The sequence below is a fragment of the Rhinolophus ferrumequinum genome, chromosome 10 (assembly GCF_004115265.2).
Source record: "Rhinolophus ferrumequinum isolate MPI-CBG mRhiFer1 chromosome 10, mRhiFer1_v1.p, whole genome shotgun sequence".
Lineage (NCBI taxonomy): Eukaryota > Metazoa > Chordata > Mammalia > Chiroptera > Rhinolophidae > Rhinolophus > Rhinolophus ferrumequinum.
In genome coordinates, this window is record NC_046293.1 from 75,995,683 (window position 1) to 76,015,878 (window position 20,196).

General features: G+C 34.9%; 1 protein-coding gene and 1 pseudogene across 1 annotated transcript in view; both read left to right on the top strand.

Moving 5' to 3' along the window:
• Window positions 1–20,196, top strand: part of TMTC2 (transmembrane O-mannosyltransferase targeting cadherins 2) — a 399,668-nt gene that overhangs the window by 248,422 nt on the left and 131,050 nt on the right. The window contains exons 5-7 of the mRNA XM_033117889.1: window positions 9,348–9,433; window positions 9,915–10,099; window positions 11,461–11,539. Of these exons, the coding sequence (XP_032973780.1) occupies window positions 9,348–9,433; window positions 9,915–10,099; window positions 11,461–11,539 (350 nt within the window). The remainder of the gene's footprint in view (window positions 1–9,347; window positions 9,434–9,914; window positions 10,100–11,460; window positions 11,540–20,196) is intronic.
• LOC117028260 (bisphosphoglycerate mutase-like) lies at window positions 2,576–3,444 on the top strand (annotated as a pseudogene).

A 20,196-nucleotide genomic window follows, 5' to 3' on the forward strand; every position in this document is an offset into this window, starting at 1 on the left:
ACTATATGACAGAATCCTGTGTGCGCATCTGTCTAGTTCACGTCACATGGTTGTTGTCTTCTCCATCTCCGTTTCCTTTCTTCTTCATGCTATAAAATACAGAGTGGAAAAACAACGTGCTCATTACCCTTGCCAGCGGAATTTAACCTTTTCAAGAGGGACATCTTTTTAGTTTGCTCACAGTACATATGATATATAATAATCATGTCTAACAGCTTAGCAGTAAGTATCCAATTAAATTAAGCTTTTTGTAGGACACATGTAATTCTAATAGTTTTGATTATGTGTTTTCAGCAAAAAATTAACTATTTTTCATTCACTTTCTCTCTTAGTGCTTTCCTACCCATAGCCATCTTTGTAAAAGTGTCATTTTTACCTACTAAATGGAAATAGTTTAATTAAAAAAAGAAAGGGAGAAAAATAAAGTTGAGTATATGATTTGAGGGGAAGAAAATATGAGTGGAGAGAATTCTTTTGCTTGGTCCTCAAATACAAAGTCTATTATCCAAGGGTGACCTGAAAGTCACAGAAGTGTCGGGTGAGACCAGAAAATACATATAACTTTGTCTCTGGTATCTTCCTTGGAGCTCAAATTCAATCGCTTATATCTCCCTGAATCTTTTTTTAGGAGATGAAAATCCTACCTATTTCTATTTCACTTGGTAAATCCTGTGAGTTTCCTTCTTTCTAGTTATTTGGGGATTGAGAGGATTAATTAAATGTTTTTATAAAAAAATACTACTAATATCATTACTCTTTTGGGCAAAGTGATAACTGACTACTCTGATGCCTAGGAGCTTAATTTAAGAGTTCCAATTTCATGTACCCATCATGCTCTTAAATTATATGTTCAAATATTTCATTGTAGTTGTTAGAGATGGCAATTGCCTAGTCTGATTATCACTCAAAACCAGACAACTCATACTTTGTATTCATTCAAGTGTAATTAAAATAAGTTTTCCTTAAAATTCTCTGAGAGCCATACTTGATGTTCCTTACTTTATGGCCTTACATAGTTTTTAAAAAAATGCTTGGGACGTTTTACCAGTTGGGAAGAAGTTGGCTTGCAAATGATAGGAAACCCAAAATAACATTAGCTTAAACAGGTTAACAGTTAACATTTTCTGTGTTACTAAAGGTGTGCAGTCACAGGGTCCTATGACAGTTTCACGAAGGACTCAGGTTTCTTGGCTCCTTTATTTTGCTCTCCACCATCCTCAGAACAGGACTTCTACCTCATAGTCAGCAGAATAGAGGAAGGGTAAGAGAAAACATGCGCCCTCCTCTTTGAGGACATCTAGAGGTGCACAGGCCACTGTGCTGTCATCTTATTGGGCAGTGTTTAGTCACATTACCAAGCCTTGCTGTGTGATTGATCATGGTTCTCTTTATATGTCCAGGGACCAGTGCATGTTAGGCATTTAATTTCTAAGGTCTTGTGTCACTCTAACCCTTGGAATTACTGCAGTTGACTTAAGTAGTAGCAACTTATTTTATTCACAGTGTTTGTTTTAAAAAAGGACTGAGTTTGATTCCATTTACTGATGGTATAGTCACTTGAGAGTTTTGCCTATTACCTCGTTTAGCAAACAAGACTTGGGGGCATTTGTGTGTTACGAGTATGACATGCTATTAATTATCACGTCTGTTCCATAATAGATTTAAAATATTTTCCCAATTGTCCGATTATAAACATAGCCTAAGACTAAAGCATAAATCTTGAAAAAAAATAAAAAACAGAAGAAATGCAATTTCACAGTTAAATGATATAAAATGTCATTATTAGAGTCATTAGCTAAATTAGCCAATTCAATCAGGAAATTTGGATTAATATAAAGTTCAACTATGACTCCAAACCAATGCTAATTAAGTTGTAAAATTTAAGTGCATAAATACCTTAGGAAAAAAATTGAACATTTAAAATTCATTATATTTTATCTGAGTGAAAAAAAAAATCTTACTTTTGTAGTTCCTACATGTGTTAAAGGAGAAACAAAGCAAAATTCAGAAAAATGTCTCAGTTTAAGGTAAACACGTTTTTGTTGGTAATTGGGCTTTAGAGATTATAGATCACTTGGTGAACCACTGCCTGTTTAAACATTGAGTTATCTGATTTTCCCCCCTCACACCCTGAGTTATCTGATTTATTTTGATTACTAAGTATTTTTGCCCAGGGAATAGCCAAATTATTTACTACTGAAATAGTCTCAATAATATAATCTGTTTTAGGTTGCCTTAGCTTTTCAATATCCAAAGTGCTTCCTAAATAGATTATCATTTAATTCCCAAGAAGCCTGTTGTTACGGCTTTCACTAGATTAAAATGCTGTTTTCTGCATAGCTTGATCTGTCTAGAACTCCTTTCCCTGCATTCTTTTCTTCTCTAGGAACCTTACCTGGCCTGTCACTTTGGGAAGGTGTACCTTTTGTGGGTTCCCAAAGCACGTTATGCTTTATGCACATTTTATGCTGTATTGTGATTCTTTGCTTCTCCGTCTTCACCGAGAAACAGTTCATTCAAACAAATGTAAGTCAGGAGCCTGCACTAGAAAATAGCGCGCAGGCCTGCGGCCGTGATGAGTCCGAGGCAGCACTGGCTGCTGCTCCGTAGCTCCGAGGAATGGCTGCAGCTGGTGGGCCTCTTTGCAGATGTATTTCTGTCATTGAACATTGGCCTATTGGAAGGCTGAGGGAAGCTCAGCCATCAGTATGCCCAAATACTAATTATGTTAAAATATGGAGAAGGTGCTTGGAATAAAGAGAATCGTTTTTGTAGCTGCGTGGAAGGGAAACTTAATACTGCAGGAATGGAGGAATCTCAAAACTGTGGGAAGCAAGTCAAAGCCCTAAATTTCGAGCTTGATCTTGTATTCACATCCTTCCTTAATCGGTTCAACCACACAGCCTCGCTGATCCTGGAAGAGCAGGGGCTGGAGTGGGTTCCCGTGGAAAGCTCCTGGCGTCTGAATGAGCATCACTGTGGAGCCTTGAAAGGTCTCAATAGGGAAAAAATGGCTTTGAGTCACAGCAAGTGAAGCTCCGGAGAAGCAGCTATGATGTGACCGCATCACCCCCTGAGGATTCTCCTCCTTCTACCGTGAAATCTACAATGATGGGAGGTGTAAAGTGTGTGGTGTTCCTGTGGATCAGCTGCCATCATCTGAAAGCTTAAGCTTTCATGTTCTTTTCATGTTCTGGATAATCCTTACCTTACCTTTTGGAATGAAAGGATTGCTCCTGAAGTATTCCGTGGCAATGCCATTCCTCCGATATCTGCTCATGGAAATAGCAGTAGGGCACTCCTGAAACATTTGGAAGGTATCGCAGATGAAGGCATGATCAATATTACTTTGCCTGTGGCATTCCCGTTCTCCTGGAACTGGATGAGAACCTGCATGCTGTTCGGCCTCAGCAGTTCCTGGGTGAGCAAGAGACTATCCGTTAAGAAAGTTGAGGATCAAGGAAAAGTGGGAAAGCGGAAAAATAAAGTATTTCCCAAGTGCTGGCTAGGAACCGCTGCAAAAAGGAGTGGCATGCAGTGTGTTATAGGTGCTGATCTCTCTCCCTCTCTTTCCCTCTCTCCCTCTCTCCCTAGTTCCCTGCCCCCCTCCCTCTCTCCCCCGCCCTCCCTCCCTCCCTTTCTCTCCCCCTCCCTCCCACCTTCCTTCACTCTCTCTCCCTCCCTCTTCTGATTTCTCTAGAGCTGGGCTGGGGGTAAAGTTTGTGTCCTTTAATTACTGCAGCACATATTCTTGAAAAGTACACTTTACATCTGTGTTTTGTTAATACCACCTTTTGATTATGTCCCATTTCTGCCATTTTTAAAGACCTTTGTTAGAACCCGAGGGCAAAAGGTGGCTTTACTTGAAAATTAGCGTGTTTCGACAATTCTACATAGAGGGCAATGTTATTACAGAGAGACACTGACAGTTTCTTCAGATGTACTGACAGTGGAAGGGGAGGGCATGCTTCTTTTTAATTTTTAGAAAACGGCATTTTTTATGAAGACAGAAATAATAACTTAGATTTTTATTGAAAATAATTTAATCCCTGTAGTTTGCTTTCTTATATTTATTGTTTACATAGTTCATGTATGTGATTGGCAGGGACATAAGAACCTTGTTTTCAGAAAAAATGCGTTGCAGTTAGTACATATGAAATGCTAAATGTGGTTTCTTAACCTCAGCACTATTGACATTTCGAATTGGATAATTCTTGGCTTTAGGGGACTGTCTTGTGTCTTCTGACATGTTTACATATTTTATGGCATCCCTGGCCTCTACCCACTAGAGGCCAGTAGCATCCAGCCAGTTGTGACAGCCATGTCTCCTCACATTGCCCAGTATCCCCTGAGGGGCAGAGTTACCCCTGATTGAGAAGCACTGTGCTAAATAATTGTTCCCCTTCTGTCTCTGTCAATATTTAGAATCAGCTAGGTATTTTTATACCTACTTACATTTAATGCTGGGATTAAACTCTGTCCAAATCTACTGTTGTCATGGATTTGACTGGTTTTCATTTCTCAAGTATCTAGATTATTGTGATTTTTAAGCTATGATATTTTTGACAAAAACAGCGTTGTTAGAGGAGACTGGGTAAAGATGAACAAAATTTTCACAGGGAAAGAAATTCTATACACTTAATGGTAATTACTAGAACATATGACCAAAATCAGATAAAAAGCTGAAAGGATTTAAGGCGATACTTTTATTTTTTCTTGAAATAAAGTGGCCTTCTATGATTTAAGTGTTAAGTGTTTAAGTGTTAAAGTGGTTAGTATTTTATATATCCAGTGAATAGTGTTTTATATATATATAATTTGTTATATATTATATGTAATACTATTTATTAATATTATATATGTTTTCTTCCTTTGACTAAAACAAATATTTATTAGTTCTGTTTTATTTATCTATCTAAATTTATATTCTTCACTTGCTGCTTAATTTCAGTGACTTGTTCTGAAAGATAAATCATTGGAGGAGAAGTATGAGAAGTAAAATATTTTCTTCTATTAAAAGTACTATAATATATTCACCTATACACATAGATATATAAAAGTGACTCTACTACATATCATTTAGAGATTGGTAGTATTTTTTCAGTTTCTCCCCCAAAAGACATGTTAACTGTACATTAATGTATAGCATAGGCCAGTTTCCTTAATTGAAAGGCAACTTCACGTAACATGAATAAAATTATTTCCCATTAGATTCTGGCTTGATGATATTAGAATGTGTTCTTGTTTTTAATATCCATAAAAACCAGAAGATTATATCGACATGGTTAGCATGTAAACCAACTATGTCGTCAAGTTTAAATAGTCAAGTTTGGTATGAGTTGTTTATTAAAATACAAATCCTACTTATCATAATAAGACCGCTGAGCTTGAACTGGAGCATACTTTTTACTAGTTGTATAACCTTTGGCATATTGCTGAGCTTTTTCTTGCCCAAGATTCATCATTTATAAAATGGGGCTAGTAATAATAACCTACCTCCTAAGATGATTGTGGAGTAATAAGTTAATATACTGTAAGTGCTGAATAAATCTAGCTATTATTATTATTACCATAACTATTACTGTATGAAGGGTTTCTATCCCTCTGTTGTATCTTCAGTAAAATAAAGAATAGGTTCTGTAAATGTGGAGAACAGCAGTAACAGAAGCTTGGTTATTACAGTGTTAGAATTGACCCAAACTCATCCTGACCTGCCAAAACGGCATTGAATTCTTTTTCAGAGGATCATTGTGTTAGTGTTATACAAAATCTGGAGAGTTTTAGAGCAAAAGGAAACATAACCTAGTACACCTGTATCTAGAGTAGAATTACCTCTTTCCTCTTTTCTTTTTCTTCTATCAAGAGCATGGGATTTAGTGTGAGAGAACCTGTCCCAATCCTGGCTTTGCCTCTTATTAACCATAAAACTGAGAGTTAGTTGGTAAATTCTCTGTGGACCTCTCTCTCTTTTTTTTTTTTTCCTGTGTACCACGGGGCTTATGATAACACTTTTTATTGCTGGCTAACTGCTGCTTACTTTTCAAGCCTCTGCCAATGTCAATTTGACTCTGTGAAACTTTCCTTGTCCCTTCCTGAGCTGGAATGATGTTCGTCTACTGTCCTCTATCATAGTAATTTTCCACACCGTTTATTTGCTTTCTTGTCTCCCCTAGAAGATTGCATATCACGAGCAAGTGCATCTCTGTCTTGTTCACATTTGCAGCATGCATACTAGGGCATCGCTGATGCTCACTGACATACTTAGCCATGAGAAATCAATCGCAATAGCCATCTTAGCTGGTGGGACTCTCTCTCCACTGCTAACTTTATTCAGATGATGCAGAGGATGGTACTCTAATTTACAAAGCGATGCTATATCTAATTCTGGAGATTTGCCTGCTGCATCTCGCTGTGTGACTAGATTCCTTAAAAGAATAGGGCACACTGGACAGGATCGTCTGGGCATAGTTATTATGCTATTTATCATTTTCTCTTCTTTGTGTGTTTTATGAATTGGAAAATTACAAGAATATTATACATCAGTATTGGGGAGCTCTAAGGGCCCAATATATCACTTTCTAATGTTTTTGGGCTTTGGGCACATTTTCAAAGATCTGTGCTCATCTCCTCGTGTTCTTTCTGTCTAGCCTAACAGCATATTTGGCCTTTAGAAATGCAATTATGTGGAGACTAATTAGTGGGCTATTGCAGTTATTTAGGTGACAGGAAAGACAAAAGTGGCTCTGGTAGAGCCATAAAGATGAACCTTGAGGGGCATAATGAAGTGTCTTAGAAAATAAGAATTCATAGGTTTTGGAGACTTTATAAAACATGGAATTGTGAGGATAAGTGAAAAGTCAAGAGTGATAATCAGGTTTCTGATGTAGCAACTGGAGTGCATGATGGTTGAGAGATTTTTTTTCTTTTATTTATTTCATTATCTCTTTATTAAGTTTTGAGTGGGAGATATTGTTTTCAAGGGATGTATTGATTTTGAAATTCCAGTGAGCAACCAGATTGACGTGGCTCAGTAAACTGCTAAAATAGATTTGGATGTCAGGAGAGAGTACAGTCAGCATATAAACAACATGTACTCGTATGCATGATCTTATGTAGAGACAGTATTTATCAAGAAAGAGAAAAAGACAAAGTCCTGTGAAACACCAGCTTCTTTTAAAGGAATAAATGAATGGAGAGACACTTTCTTCATTCTCTGTAAGATATGGCCAGGGATAGAAGATAATTAGAGGAGACTGTTTTTCCAGAAGCCAAGGAAATACAGAGTTTCAGGAAAGAAGATGAATTCAACCGTCATACGAGTAGGTGCTACAGTTGAGTGGGTGGTTTGCATAAACAAACTATATTCAAGGTTTGATAGTTAGTAGAAATTTCATTATGACATTTCTGTGGAACTCTGGTAAAGAGCCTAAACTGGACTTAGGAGTAAATGGAATTTGAGTCATTGGACAGATGCACCATAGACCATTCTTAAAAGGAAGAACCATAATAAGCGGTAGTCAGAACTGGATGCAGGAATGAATAAAGGTTGTAGGGATTTTTTCCCCCTTTATGCTAAAAAGCCCATGAACATTTTTGTAGCTTAAGAGAAAGGAAACTGTAATGGGGAAAGACTTTGAAAATAATAGGTAAAGAGGAGCTAATGGAAAGATTTTAATTCGTAAAAAAGGTAGACCAGGATTCAATATCTGGATGGTATTTTTCCTCTGGTGTCATTAGCTTTGTAGCAAAGGAAAAACCACCTCATCTGAATCTCATGAGAAAGTGATGAAGACAATTAAGCTTGTAGATAAGTTTCTAAAATGAGATATGTAAATGAGCTTAGTTAACTGGAAAGCATTTTGTCAATAAAATTACTGTTATAAAGAATATTATTCCTTTTTTGAAAAGTATGTGAGTGTTCTTTCTCTTTATCTGTTTTACTTGCTTTTAAAGACAACTGAACATTTTCATAAACTCTTGGGTACTACAGGAAGCTTTGTTCTTTGTTTCCAGCAACTGAAAAGTACACTTAACAGCAAAGTGTATCAATTTTATGATCATATTAATTGTTTTTCAAAATTTTTAATAAAAATATATACATGTTTGTATATATGTAAGTGATGTTAATGTGTTTTGGAGTGTTTGGTCTATTCAAATGACTTTTTAACAAATATATTAGAAATAATGAGGTTAATGTACACTAATGATAGGAGTGAGCAACCTTTAATTTCAAAATGATTTGCTTTAGATATTTTTTCAATGATGCCCATTAAATAGTAAGCTGGGTATTTTAAAATGCTCTACGAAAATGATAAGTTTTTATCAGTAGCCTTCTCATTCTGCAAAGCTCCCTTTAAGGTCTTTCAAGGGCCTCAGCAGCTGGCAAGTAGAATCTGCAATTTAGGGTTGATAACAGCAGTAGCTGGCCCAAAGGAGGTGCCAAGCGTTTGTAAAACACTTGCTGATTACAAGAGAATGGGGGCAGGCCAAAAAGCCCTCTCTGAGAGCTTTCGGAACTTAGTCCAATTCCCTGACACCTTATTTTCATAGATGTGATTAGAATTCATTCTCATTTAGGTCATGAGGGTGGGGTCTGGAATGGCTTGGCTAATTCATGTGACCACTGACTAAGGAGCCTCCTGGGGGCGGGGAGGAGGAGGAGGAGGAGGAGGAGGAGGAGGAGGATATAGGGAGCATGGAGTCTGAAGGTCTGTGGAAAAAAGTGTGTCTCACAGCAGTGACCTGAAATGTGCCCAGTTTTCTGAAATCCCACCTTATTTGCTAGAAATAACAATGTGGATAGTCTTCACTCTTTTTCTTTGTTCCTTTATGACATCTGATTAAATTCTGACTCACTTCATCCTATTGACCTAGATTACCTTTGCCTTTCCAGCAGTCAGAGGTCAGTATTTCCCAAGCAATATGGCTAGGAAGTGAGTCTATATATATATAGATAGATAGATAGATATATATATATATCACACACTATCTTAAACAAGTTTCCTTTCTGAAGTGGTGGAAAAAAATGTGCATGCTCCAGGAAGAAATCCAGGTGGTTTCTAATTCCAGTGGGAGAGAAAAGCTGCTGGAAAGGGGAAAGTTCAGTGTGGGTAAAGGGCTTTTTGAAAATACTTCTTAATACTTTCTATTTCGAATGCAGCTGATACCTCTCCAATACTTTCTCTCCCGAGGAATATATCCTTTTATTTAGAATTTATTTTTATAGTACCAGGTCAGCATTTTTATGGCCCCTTAGCTGCTTTTAGTTTTGAAATACAAAATAAAAATTTGTGGTTTTACGTATAGTAACACAGGCCTATCTCCAAATTTCTGTTTTTCTCTTGCAGAGGGTTGCTTCTACAGGAGAACAGCAGGTTTTCGGAAGCACTGCATTATTATAAATTGGCGATCGGGAGCAGGCCTACACTGGCTTGTAAGTAATATTCAAATTTTTAAAAAATACCTCTTTCTTTTCTTCTTTATCCGTGAAAATCATCTTGGTAACTTATAGCCTCACAGAAAAAAACAAAACAAAGCGGTATTCCAATTTTTGAATATTTGAATTATGAGCCTCTCACAGTTATATCTTTCTCAACTTAATCATGTTTTGATATCTGTTTATCATTTTCAATATATTAAGAGAAGTACATTTTTTTTATTCATCTAGATTTTAAGCTCAAAATATTTGGAACTCCTTGAGGGCAAACACTCTCCGATACATATTTTCAATGACACCTGCACTTCTTATTACATTCATTGTTCCCATATATATTTGTTCCCTAAGTATGTGTTTCTTGGTTTTCTTTTAACATCAGAAGTAATCCATAGAAACTAAATTGAAGTAAAGATACCTTTATTGTATCCACAGTAGAAATCATCTTCTCATATTTATATTTCCACTTTTCCCCCCTCAGCTGCATATTTAAACACCGGTATTATTCTGATGAACCAAGGAAAGACAGAAGAAGCGCGACGCACTTTTCTGAAGTGTTCTGAGATCCCTGATGAAAACCTAAAGGACCCTCACGCGCACAAGAGCTCGGTTACCAGCTGTCTGTACAACCTGGGCAAACTCTACCACGAGCAGGGCCGCTATGAGGTGGGGCCAAAACCACGCTGCCCTTTTCCTTCCCCTTGTTCTGATCCAGTTTCAGTGTTCCCTACCCTACCATATCATTGCAGGGACACTATGATCATTTAAGAGGCTCATATGTATTTTAAGTAAAAGCGTTTAACGGGGAAAATTGTTTGGAAAAAAGAACTAAAACAGAAAGAAACAAAGGAACAAACAAAACAAACAAACTCCCAGACACAGATAATAGTATGGTGGTTATCAGAGGAAAAGAGGATTGGGGGAGTTAGGAAAGGGGAAAAGGGGTCAGATATATGGTGACGGAAGGAGACTTGACTTTGGGTGGTGAACACACGAAGAAATATACAGATGCTGTATTACAGAATTGTACACTTGAAACTTATATAATCTTATTAACCAGTGTCACCCCGATAAATTTAATAAAATTTAAAAAAGCAAAAGCCTCTGCTAAAGAAAACAAATTTCTTTACTGTGAATTTCTCAGAACAAGTCTTCAAGAAAGGGAAATAGCATGCATTGCTTCTCAAGCTTATTTGCTTACCATCTCTGATTTTATAATCAAAGACACATTATTATTGTTATCTTTTATCCAGTATTGGATGTTAAAAAAATACATTGTATTCTGAGTATTAAAATTGGATGTAAATCATACCCATTTCTTTAAATTAGTTTTGAAACCATAATAAAATGATATTAATCTTATGTTTTTTTAAATTGGGAGAGAGGAAAAGTGATGCAGACCGGACCTTGTACAAGGAAAGTTGGGAGCTTGACCCACTCTTGCCCTCCCTTTCTCTCACAGGAAGTACGTCTGCACAGGTTTCTTCTCTAACGTTCAGTATCACTCCTTTCGCTCTTTCAAACCACACCCTACATACTCTTACAGGATGTATGGATGCAATATAGCGATAGAGATACAACTTTCAAAATCATTACATTTAATAATCTCAGTGGGTCTCAGTAGCTAGATTTGTTATTTGATATTTTATTTTAGTCATACTTGATTGCCGTACTTCAAGTAGCTATAGATTCTAGATGACTACAGGTGACTTCCAGACGTGAATTTTTCTAGTATTTTTAATTGAATAATCTATGTGAACTAAAATTTTAATATTAAAATAAAAGAGGATTGGTAACATTCAACTCCTTGTTAAAGTAAATTTTTATATGGGGTTGAATATTCACTGGGGTTGAATATTTTCATTCATGAAATTGAGGTAGTATGATATCAAGAGAGCTCAATTTTTTTCCTCCAGTGTACTATTTAGCAATAGCAATGGAAGGTGTCAATTTTAGAAGGATGTTGGTATTTCAGGTTTGGTGAATATCCTTGTACTTAATGTTTGTTTGTTTGTTTCTTAAATTAGGATGCCCTTAGTGTGTATAAGGAAGCAATTCAGAAAATGCCAAGGCAGTTTGCCCCACAGAGCTTGTACAACATGATGGGTAAGTAAAACATTAATGTTTCAATTGCTATTTCAGAGACCTGTGGAGAAATTAAAACCTGTGCTTCTGTTAAATGGAATTCTCATAGATTATATCATTAATCCTCACCCCAAAAACCTTATTCACAATGGGGTGTCACATTCAAATTTTCACAAAGCACACTTGTTCTGACAGAAGCAGGTAAGTGTTTAACATAGTGATTCTCAACAAATTGGCCAGACCCCAGAGTTGCTGCAAGGGGTTCGTAAACCCATTAGGGTGTTAAGAATTAGCTAGACTGGAGATTGAAAAAGATGAACAAAATACACGTCGATTTTCAGAAACGTTTCAAATTCATGGTACCTTTTGATCATGTTATTTTTCTTAATCAGAAGATCCTCAAAATTAAACATGATCTGGTGTAGAGATGAATGATTTTTGATGCTTGTAAAAGATAAGAATAACGGAGTCGATGGGTGATTTTCATGATCAGGTCTTGGATCTCAGTGGGGTTTTTCAGAGTTAGTATTTTAGAGTAAAAACAATAATATGAAGAATGTAAGTGTGGTACTACAATTATTCTTTTTGCTACATGGGGATAATCAGCTCAATTCCCTTATTAGTCAGAAAGTACGTAACCTAGGGCATGGGTTTTTCTAAGTACAAGAAGTCAAGAACTAGAATTTCTAATAAAATATCTACCTGTCACCTGCAATTGATTTGTGACTTTATTGTTACTACAACTATTTGATGGTGGACACACCTGAAAGCTGCCTATTCAGTATGTGACTCTTGGAAAGAGTCCCTAAAGTTTAAGGTGCTCTGCTGATTGGTTAACTTGGCTGTTTCGAGCTAAGGGAGAGAAGGGAACTGGTTGTTTTTGTTTTCAAATCAGATACTTCTTTTTTTCCAAAGCACAAATTGCAAACTCACATTTCCTTTTCTCATTAAACTTGGTTAATTTTAAAAATATTTCTAGGGCTCCTTCATGCATGTAAAATAAATTAGACTACATGGTCTCTAGGATGATTTTTATGCTTCTATATTCTATGATATGAGAAAATGGATACTAGCAATATGGCTTGAGTATTTTTCACACACGTAAAAAATATCTAAAATCTTCTCAAACTAGGGAACCTATGCTTGGAAAGGGCACTCACTTTTTCTTTTTTCTAAATGACAGAAATTTCAGAAATTGTTTAGAGACAGAATGAGGCATGGGTCAATAAATGCCAAGGCAATGTATTAGAATATTAGGAAATAATTAGGATTTAGAATAGGTGAATATATTCATTCTGTGTCTCTGGGACTCCTGTCCCCAGTTAGCCTGTGCCCCATAATATTTCATGCTCATATTAAAACGAAAGTTGGAATATTTCTAGTTGCTGTTTCTTTTTTCTTTTTGCCATGATTACTAAAAGGTAAACTCTACCTTCATGAAATGTACTTTTGCCCTTAAACTCATAAATTAAAACAGTGCTTTTTATGATCCAGAATTTTATTTCTGTCTTTCTTTCCAGGTGAAATGTACATGTCCAGAGAGTATGTGCCTAGAGTGTACACATTTATCATCTGAATTAAATTTTCTATGTTTAATAACTGGATGGTTATTCCTGTCAAAATGAATACTAAAAGGTTCATTTTCTCTAAAGAGACTTAATGATTTTAGTTTAGAGTTTTATTCTGAACGCTAATGCTTGGGAAGGAAGGTCTTATCCCAATTTCCCTCAAATTATCAAATAAGATGTCTTTATTTTAATTAGGAAAAGACTGTGACGTCCTTGGCAAGAGACTGCCTTTGGCATTTTTATTGTTAATAGCAAGTGTGATGTTCACTATAGTTGGTAACTCCAGAAAATTCATTCAGTTATTTTATGTAAATAAATTTGACTGAAAATTCAGCCGGTACCTTGGGATCTGTCTCTCATGGTTACACAGATGCTGAGCACAAACAGGCAGTGAAAGTGAAAGACAAGTGTGTCCCTGGGGTTATTGTTTAGTCCTTCGTCTTATTTTCTATTACAGAAAGCGGTAGTCTCTCTGCCCAGACTCTGAAAAGCACTCTTAACAATTTGCAAGGGGAGAATTCCAATATAATTTAAAGTTGCAGATTTCTTCCATAATTATTGTGGCTGCCTTCTGTTTAATTTTATGTGAAGGCCTGTTGTCTGACCAGGTTCTGTAGTTTCAGTTGTTCATGAAACTATAATTTTCTCAGACAGTTCACCTCCTAATCAAATCGTTGAAATCCTCTGAGTGTTTGCTTTGACTCCTAATACATTAGCCTCCATTTGATGTAAAAAAAAAAAAAAAAAAAAATGGCCCAGGAGATAATCTGCCTTATCAGTTCATCGGTTTCATTAGTCTGTCAGCATGTGCTGATTATCCTATCAAGTTTATCAACAGCCTTGAATGTGTTTTCTCATTCGCACATTTACATATTGTTAGTGCCCTTTGGGGATCAGTGATGGATTATAATGTCTGGCTAGATTTAACTTGTAAGTACTCATTTTTCTCATGCCTCATTCATTTTCCCCTTTACAAGCATTTTGTGTGTGTGTGTGTATATATATATATACATATATATATACACACATTATTGTTTTTTTAACATCCTATTTTTTATTTGGAGGTTAGGAGAAATAAAGTAAGATGTGTGAAAAATAGTTATATTGTGGGTTATTGCTAGTTAATAACTCAGTTTGTTGCAGTTGCTTGAGAAAAAGACACTCCAGTTCTTTGCATTTTCCCTTCTCTTGAACATTTTATGAAAAACTTGTATTACTCTGTGCTACATGCAGGTAGTTGACTTACCCTGAACACCAAATGAGCATATTTTCCCATTTGTGTATTAATAAAAAAAAAAAAAACAAGTTTGATTAATTTACTTCCCAAATTAAATTTTTCTATATCTTATCCTAAGACTGTTTGTTTTTACTCTGGTGTTCCTTAAGTAAAATTGAAAAATACTGTTTAAAAATATAGTCTCATTATTCTGTTTGAATTCATAAGACCAAGATGATTGAATAACAATTACTGAGGAATATCATCCCATCTAAAATCATGTGAATTACAAACATATATAAATGATAATAAAGCAGATGCTAAATGTTATTTTATTTAAAAAAATTAAAAAAAAAAAACCTTTCACCTAGGTGGTGGTTATAATTAGCAAAGTCTGAGAATACATGAAATTTATAGACCAAATCACAAAATAACTGTTGAAATTGCTCCTACCCAGATATGTTACTTTATTTCTATGGGTTTCGGGTTCCTCTTGAGAGAACAGGTTGTATTACGTGGACATTCAGTATAGTGTGAAGTCATTACCCAGGTTCTAGTCATGGCTTTGACACTTACTGAGTGACGTTGAACAAATTACTTAACTGAGGCCTCAGTTTCCCCATCTTTTAGATGGCTCTCATAGTACTGTCAGTTTGAGGACTGATTGAGATAATGAAGATAAAGTTTTTGGACCAAATGCTCAACCTAGTAAATGTTTTCATAAGATGTAATCATTATCATTTCTGTAAGTCTTTTAAATCCAAAGGTCAATGATTGTATTCTGTCAGTTCTTTTTGTAGTTATCGATGTTTTAGTATGATTTCCCTGTAAGTAAGCTTTTGTGATGTGTGATGGTCTTGCAGTCACTGACTTTCAACAGGGATTTTATTTAGTGCTGTGCTTTCTAGAATTGTGTTTTCTCTGGAAGTCCATTTCCCCTTGTCTCTCAGCAACCACCGTCAAACCATACTTTTATAACTATGTTAACTGAAAGTGAAGCTGCCTACTCAATGAATGCCCAATTAACTGAATTCCATTATTAGAGTACTCCCTCAAAATTAAAATTGTCATGTTTCGGTTAGAGTTTCTTCTATTTTTTCTGCCATGACATATTTTTTCCCCTAGACTTAGTCAAAATTATTTTTTATTCTAAAACCTATTACATGCCATTATTGAATCTCAATTTCTTTGATTCTCACATTATAGGTGTATTTTAGAATCATAGAATGTTAGCAATGGAAGATTCCTATCTTAAAACTTCTCCTAACATTATCTCTTTTATTTTACAAGATAAAAATGAGCACCTAATGAGCACCTAGTGAGTTAAGTTGATATGTTTAGGATGACACAGTTTGTGTTAGACCCAGAAGTGTAGCTTCCTGACTTTAATTCAGGCGCTTTTTCTATTTTAGGCCTTTTGTGTTACGGAAACTGGCCTGTTTTTTACTGTGTCAATATAACTTTTCTTTACTCATTTAAAAATCAGCAGAATATGTGTGTGTGTGTGTGTGTGTGTGTGTGTATTATATATCTATTACATAGATGTATAACAAAAACCTCTGCATCTTAACAAAAAAGAATATTACACCTACACAATTGTGGTTTCATTGCAAATGCATTAAATATGCATGGCATTAAAAAAACTTACATAGGATGATTTCTAACCATCCTCAATTTTTCTCTTCTTTCTCTATAATTATTTCCCTTAAAATGCCTACTTGACTATTGCTTTTGAATAATACTAAAAGATTATGGGAAACTAAATTAGGTTCTAACTTCCAATTACTTTTATCAGTTAGAGCCCTTCTAGTCCCAAAGGTCATTTTAAGCCTATTTACTATTTAAAATAAAATTACTCTGCTTCCTTAGTGCAAAGTAATTGTTGGGTTTAATTACATAAGCAATTTAGGCCATTTCATCTTGGTAATATATTCTGAGAACAAAGGGGGCGTAATGTGTTTCATGCATTAAGAGAAGAATCTAGTTACTGCTTTGTCACTGTAGTCTGTAATCACTGTTCAGAATAACCTCTGTGGGGGGGGGAAATTAAGTCACATACCCTCCACTCAGTACAGAAGTGATGGCAGTATGAAATGGAAAATAGTCCATAAGGTTCCTGCCCTCAGAGAACTTTCCAGGAAATTTCACACTTGGTCTGGAGATCCTTAGTGTCTTTCCTTACTAAGCAAATGCCTATAAATAAAATTTGGAAAACTATATTACTCTAACCTTGCTAACATTTTCTCCATAACTATGTAGGTTGTCCTGTGTTGACTGCACCAAACAAACCAAACCAAACCAAACAAAAAGACAAATCTCAAGCTTTTTAAACTTCTGATGTGATATTAGTGTCATAATTTCCATACGTATTTTAATTTTCCTAATTTTTTAAAATGTGTTTATTATGGGTGATATGCTTTTACCTTAGGGATAGATTACATAGCTCTTCCAGAGGAATAGCATGATAAGGGTGTATTGCTGTGTGTTGTCTTGTTTGCCCTTGTTTTGAATCTCTTATTCCTGATAATTCCCAGTTTGTTTGTTTTAACACTTCCCTGTTACTTACAAAATTCTAGCGCAGTATTGGAAAAGATGTTTTTCTCCATCAACCTTCAAATAGCAAATCTTTTACGTGGCATAGGTTTGAAATTGAAAAGATGTTTTCTCCTCATATTCTCTAATCAAAAGGGGGAAATCTGTATTTAATATTCAGTTTCATAAAAGCAGTTCTTTAGTTATGAGAGATTTCCCCAATTATATTGAGCTACTCCAAGAGAATGGGGAAAGAACCATTGATAGGAAACAGTGAATTTATTAGAGCAATTTTTTGGGAGTAGAAAGTTTGTACAAATTTTAGAATTATAATATATTTTTGCGAAAGAAAATTGTGGAGTGAAAGAGTTAAGTATTATAAATGGTTACCAGTGATATTTAGATTCCTTACTACTATTCAGGTAAGAAGAAGAACTATTCACATGAGATGTCAAATTTACCTCCTGAAAACAAAAATGCAAAAATTCTCCCTTGTAAATTTATCCTAACTCTGCTTGAAGTATGTATACTATATACTGAGTTTTGTTGATATAATGGCTCTAAAAGAACTCTGTTTCTTTCTCAGCCTTCAGTATGGCTGGTTTTTTAGCTGAATCATTTGTTTTGGTTGAAGAATGTGTGTGTGTGTGTGTGTGTGTGTGTGTGTGTGTGTGTGTGTGTTCGTTCATTTCACCTTGTTCCAGGACGTATTTAGAGTAGAAATATTCAGAGTGAATTTTTGACATGAGGGTTTAGTTTACATGCTTAGTGTTTTCTTCTTTGACTGGTTATTCTTAAGTGAATTTCTTGAGGCATTTAATATGCCAACTGTGAAAGAGATGGTTTTTAACTGAGATTTGAACTTCACGTCTTTCAAGTGTGGAGCCATTAACACTCCAGTAGTGTTAAGCTTTTTATACCACCTGCTTCTCCTATTTTGAGTTCTGGTGATTTTCCTATGATTGCTCCATTGGCACTCTTGAAAATCAGTGAGTCAGTCTTATAAACATATGACCATATAACTTGATTAACCATTGATCCGTATACCTCCAAAAAGAATATTAACTTATAACGTTTTAAGATAATCTATTAATGTCACTTTTATATATCCAGCGTCAGAAAGGACATGACCAGGAGTCCAGTGCTAGGTGTGTACTTTAACAGTCTAGAAAAACGAAATGTAATTTTGAGAGACTTTAAAAGTTCACTTTATGAGATGTAGAGCCAACAAGATAAGGAAATCATGAAATTTTGGCTGTGTATCAAAAAGAATAAACATAAAATTTATGTATAAAATCTATACAATTTTCTTTTAAAAGTTCATTTTTCATTATAAAACTGCAGTGATTTAATTTTTTTTCTTTTTACCATTCATGCTTGATAAAAATTCTACTTTATGTACCATGGTTACCGACATTAATTTGCTGTGCATTAGTCTATACAGTACAAAGGCCAGCATCCAGTTCAGCTGCATTAAATAGGTAATATATTTTGTTAAAGTTTCAATTAAGCCCAGGGCCTGAAGATATATGGTGCCTCTGGGGAGTTTGAACCCTTTCATGCCAATAGTAGAGTTGCCTAAGGATCATGCTTAGGTCTGGATGTCACTTGTTTTCCTGGAAATACGATATGAGACAGTTGATTATATTTTATTGTTATTAAAACCACAGGAGCCCACCTGTTGCATTAATTCTTACTATTACCAGTTTAGTGGTAAAGGTAAAAAAGAGTGTAGCTTAAAAACTTTATTTTTAAATTGAGTTATGAGGAAATGAATGCATTCAAATTAATACCTAATTATATCTTATTCTCTGATTACCAAATAGTTTCAGTATGTTCTGCTTGAAAATATCTGTTTTCTGAGACTTCAATAGAAATAAATGAGAAAAATGTGTGTGTGTGTGTGTATTTTAGTTAAATTATATATATATGTATATATAAGTTAAATTAAATTATATATACATATATTTAAATTAAAGTTTATTGGGGTGACTATTGTTAATAAAGTTACATAGGTTTCAGGTGTACAATTCTGTAATACATCATCTATATATCACATCGTGTGTTCACCACCCAGAGTCAGTTCTCCTTCCATCACCATATATTTGATCCCCCTTACCCTCATCTCCCACCCCCGACCCCGCTTACCCTCTGGTAACCACTAAACTATTGTCTGTGTCTATGAGTTTTTGTTTCTTCATTTGTTTGTCATCTTCCTTTGTTGTTTTCAGTTTTGTATCCCACATATCAGTGAAATCATATGGTTCTTGATTTTTTCTGTCTGACTTATTTCTCTTAGCATAATAATCTCAAGATCCATCCGTGCTGTCACAAATGGCAGTATTTCATCTTTTGTGATGGCAGAATAGTATTCCATTGTGTGTATGTACCACATCTTCTTTACCCAATCATCTATTGAAGGACACTTTGGTTGTTTCCATGTCTTGGCCACCAAACAACACCTCCAAAAATGTATATATTTTATTCTTTTATTGGGTAATATGCACGGAGTGAATCGTTTTACTAATTAGTAAATACAGGTTGGTTGTTCTCAGAAAATTGAGGTGATATTATGTTATATTTGGGGAATTTATTAACTAGAATTCAAAATCTTGCATTCTTTAAAGATGCTAATTTTGATGACATTTAGAAGAAACAGGTATAATCATGAGGAATAAGAAAAGCTTGTATGAAGGACACACTCAGGAAAATCAATGTCAAAAAAATGATGAGTTTTATTGCACATATTTAGAATAGGCAAGTAATAAAAATTAAGTTAACACAATTAAATATATTACCACATGTACTTTGCTATGTGTGTATTTATATCTCTTTTTCCTAATAGGTAGGGAAGAGTTGTTTTCTGTATAAATACCTCATTTAACTCCCCAAATGCATGGTCACTTAGTTTTAATTTTATCTACACTGATAGAAGCTATTGTCATACTCAAGTTGAATAAAGAATTAAAATAGAACATGCAAAATTTTCTTCCAGAATGCAAGTCTTTTTTACCCACATGTGAATCAAAAAAAAAGGGTTTTTGTGAGCAGTTGTAGGATCTTCTTTTCAAGTTAAGATACATAAGAAATTTAAAATCCATCCTATTTTTATTCATTAAAAACAGTAAGAATTAGTAATTAACATTAATATAAAATTTTATAGTATAAAATAAATTATTCATTGCATATTATACAGACATATTGCTTGATCCAGGAATACATATGAAATGTATTACTAAGAAGATGTACATAAAACTGAAAATACTTTTTGAATACTCTTATGACATTTTCCTGCAAATATTGAAGTCCTACATCTCTGAATACTGTCATTTTCATTAATTCTTTCCAAACTAATACATTTA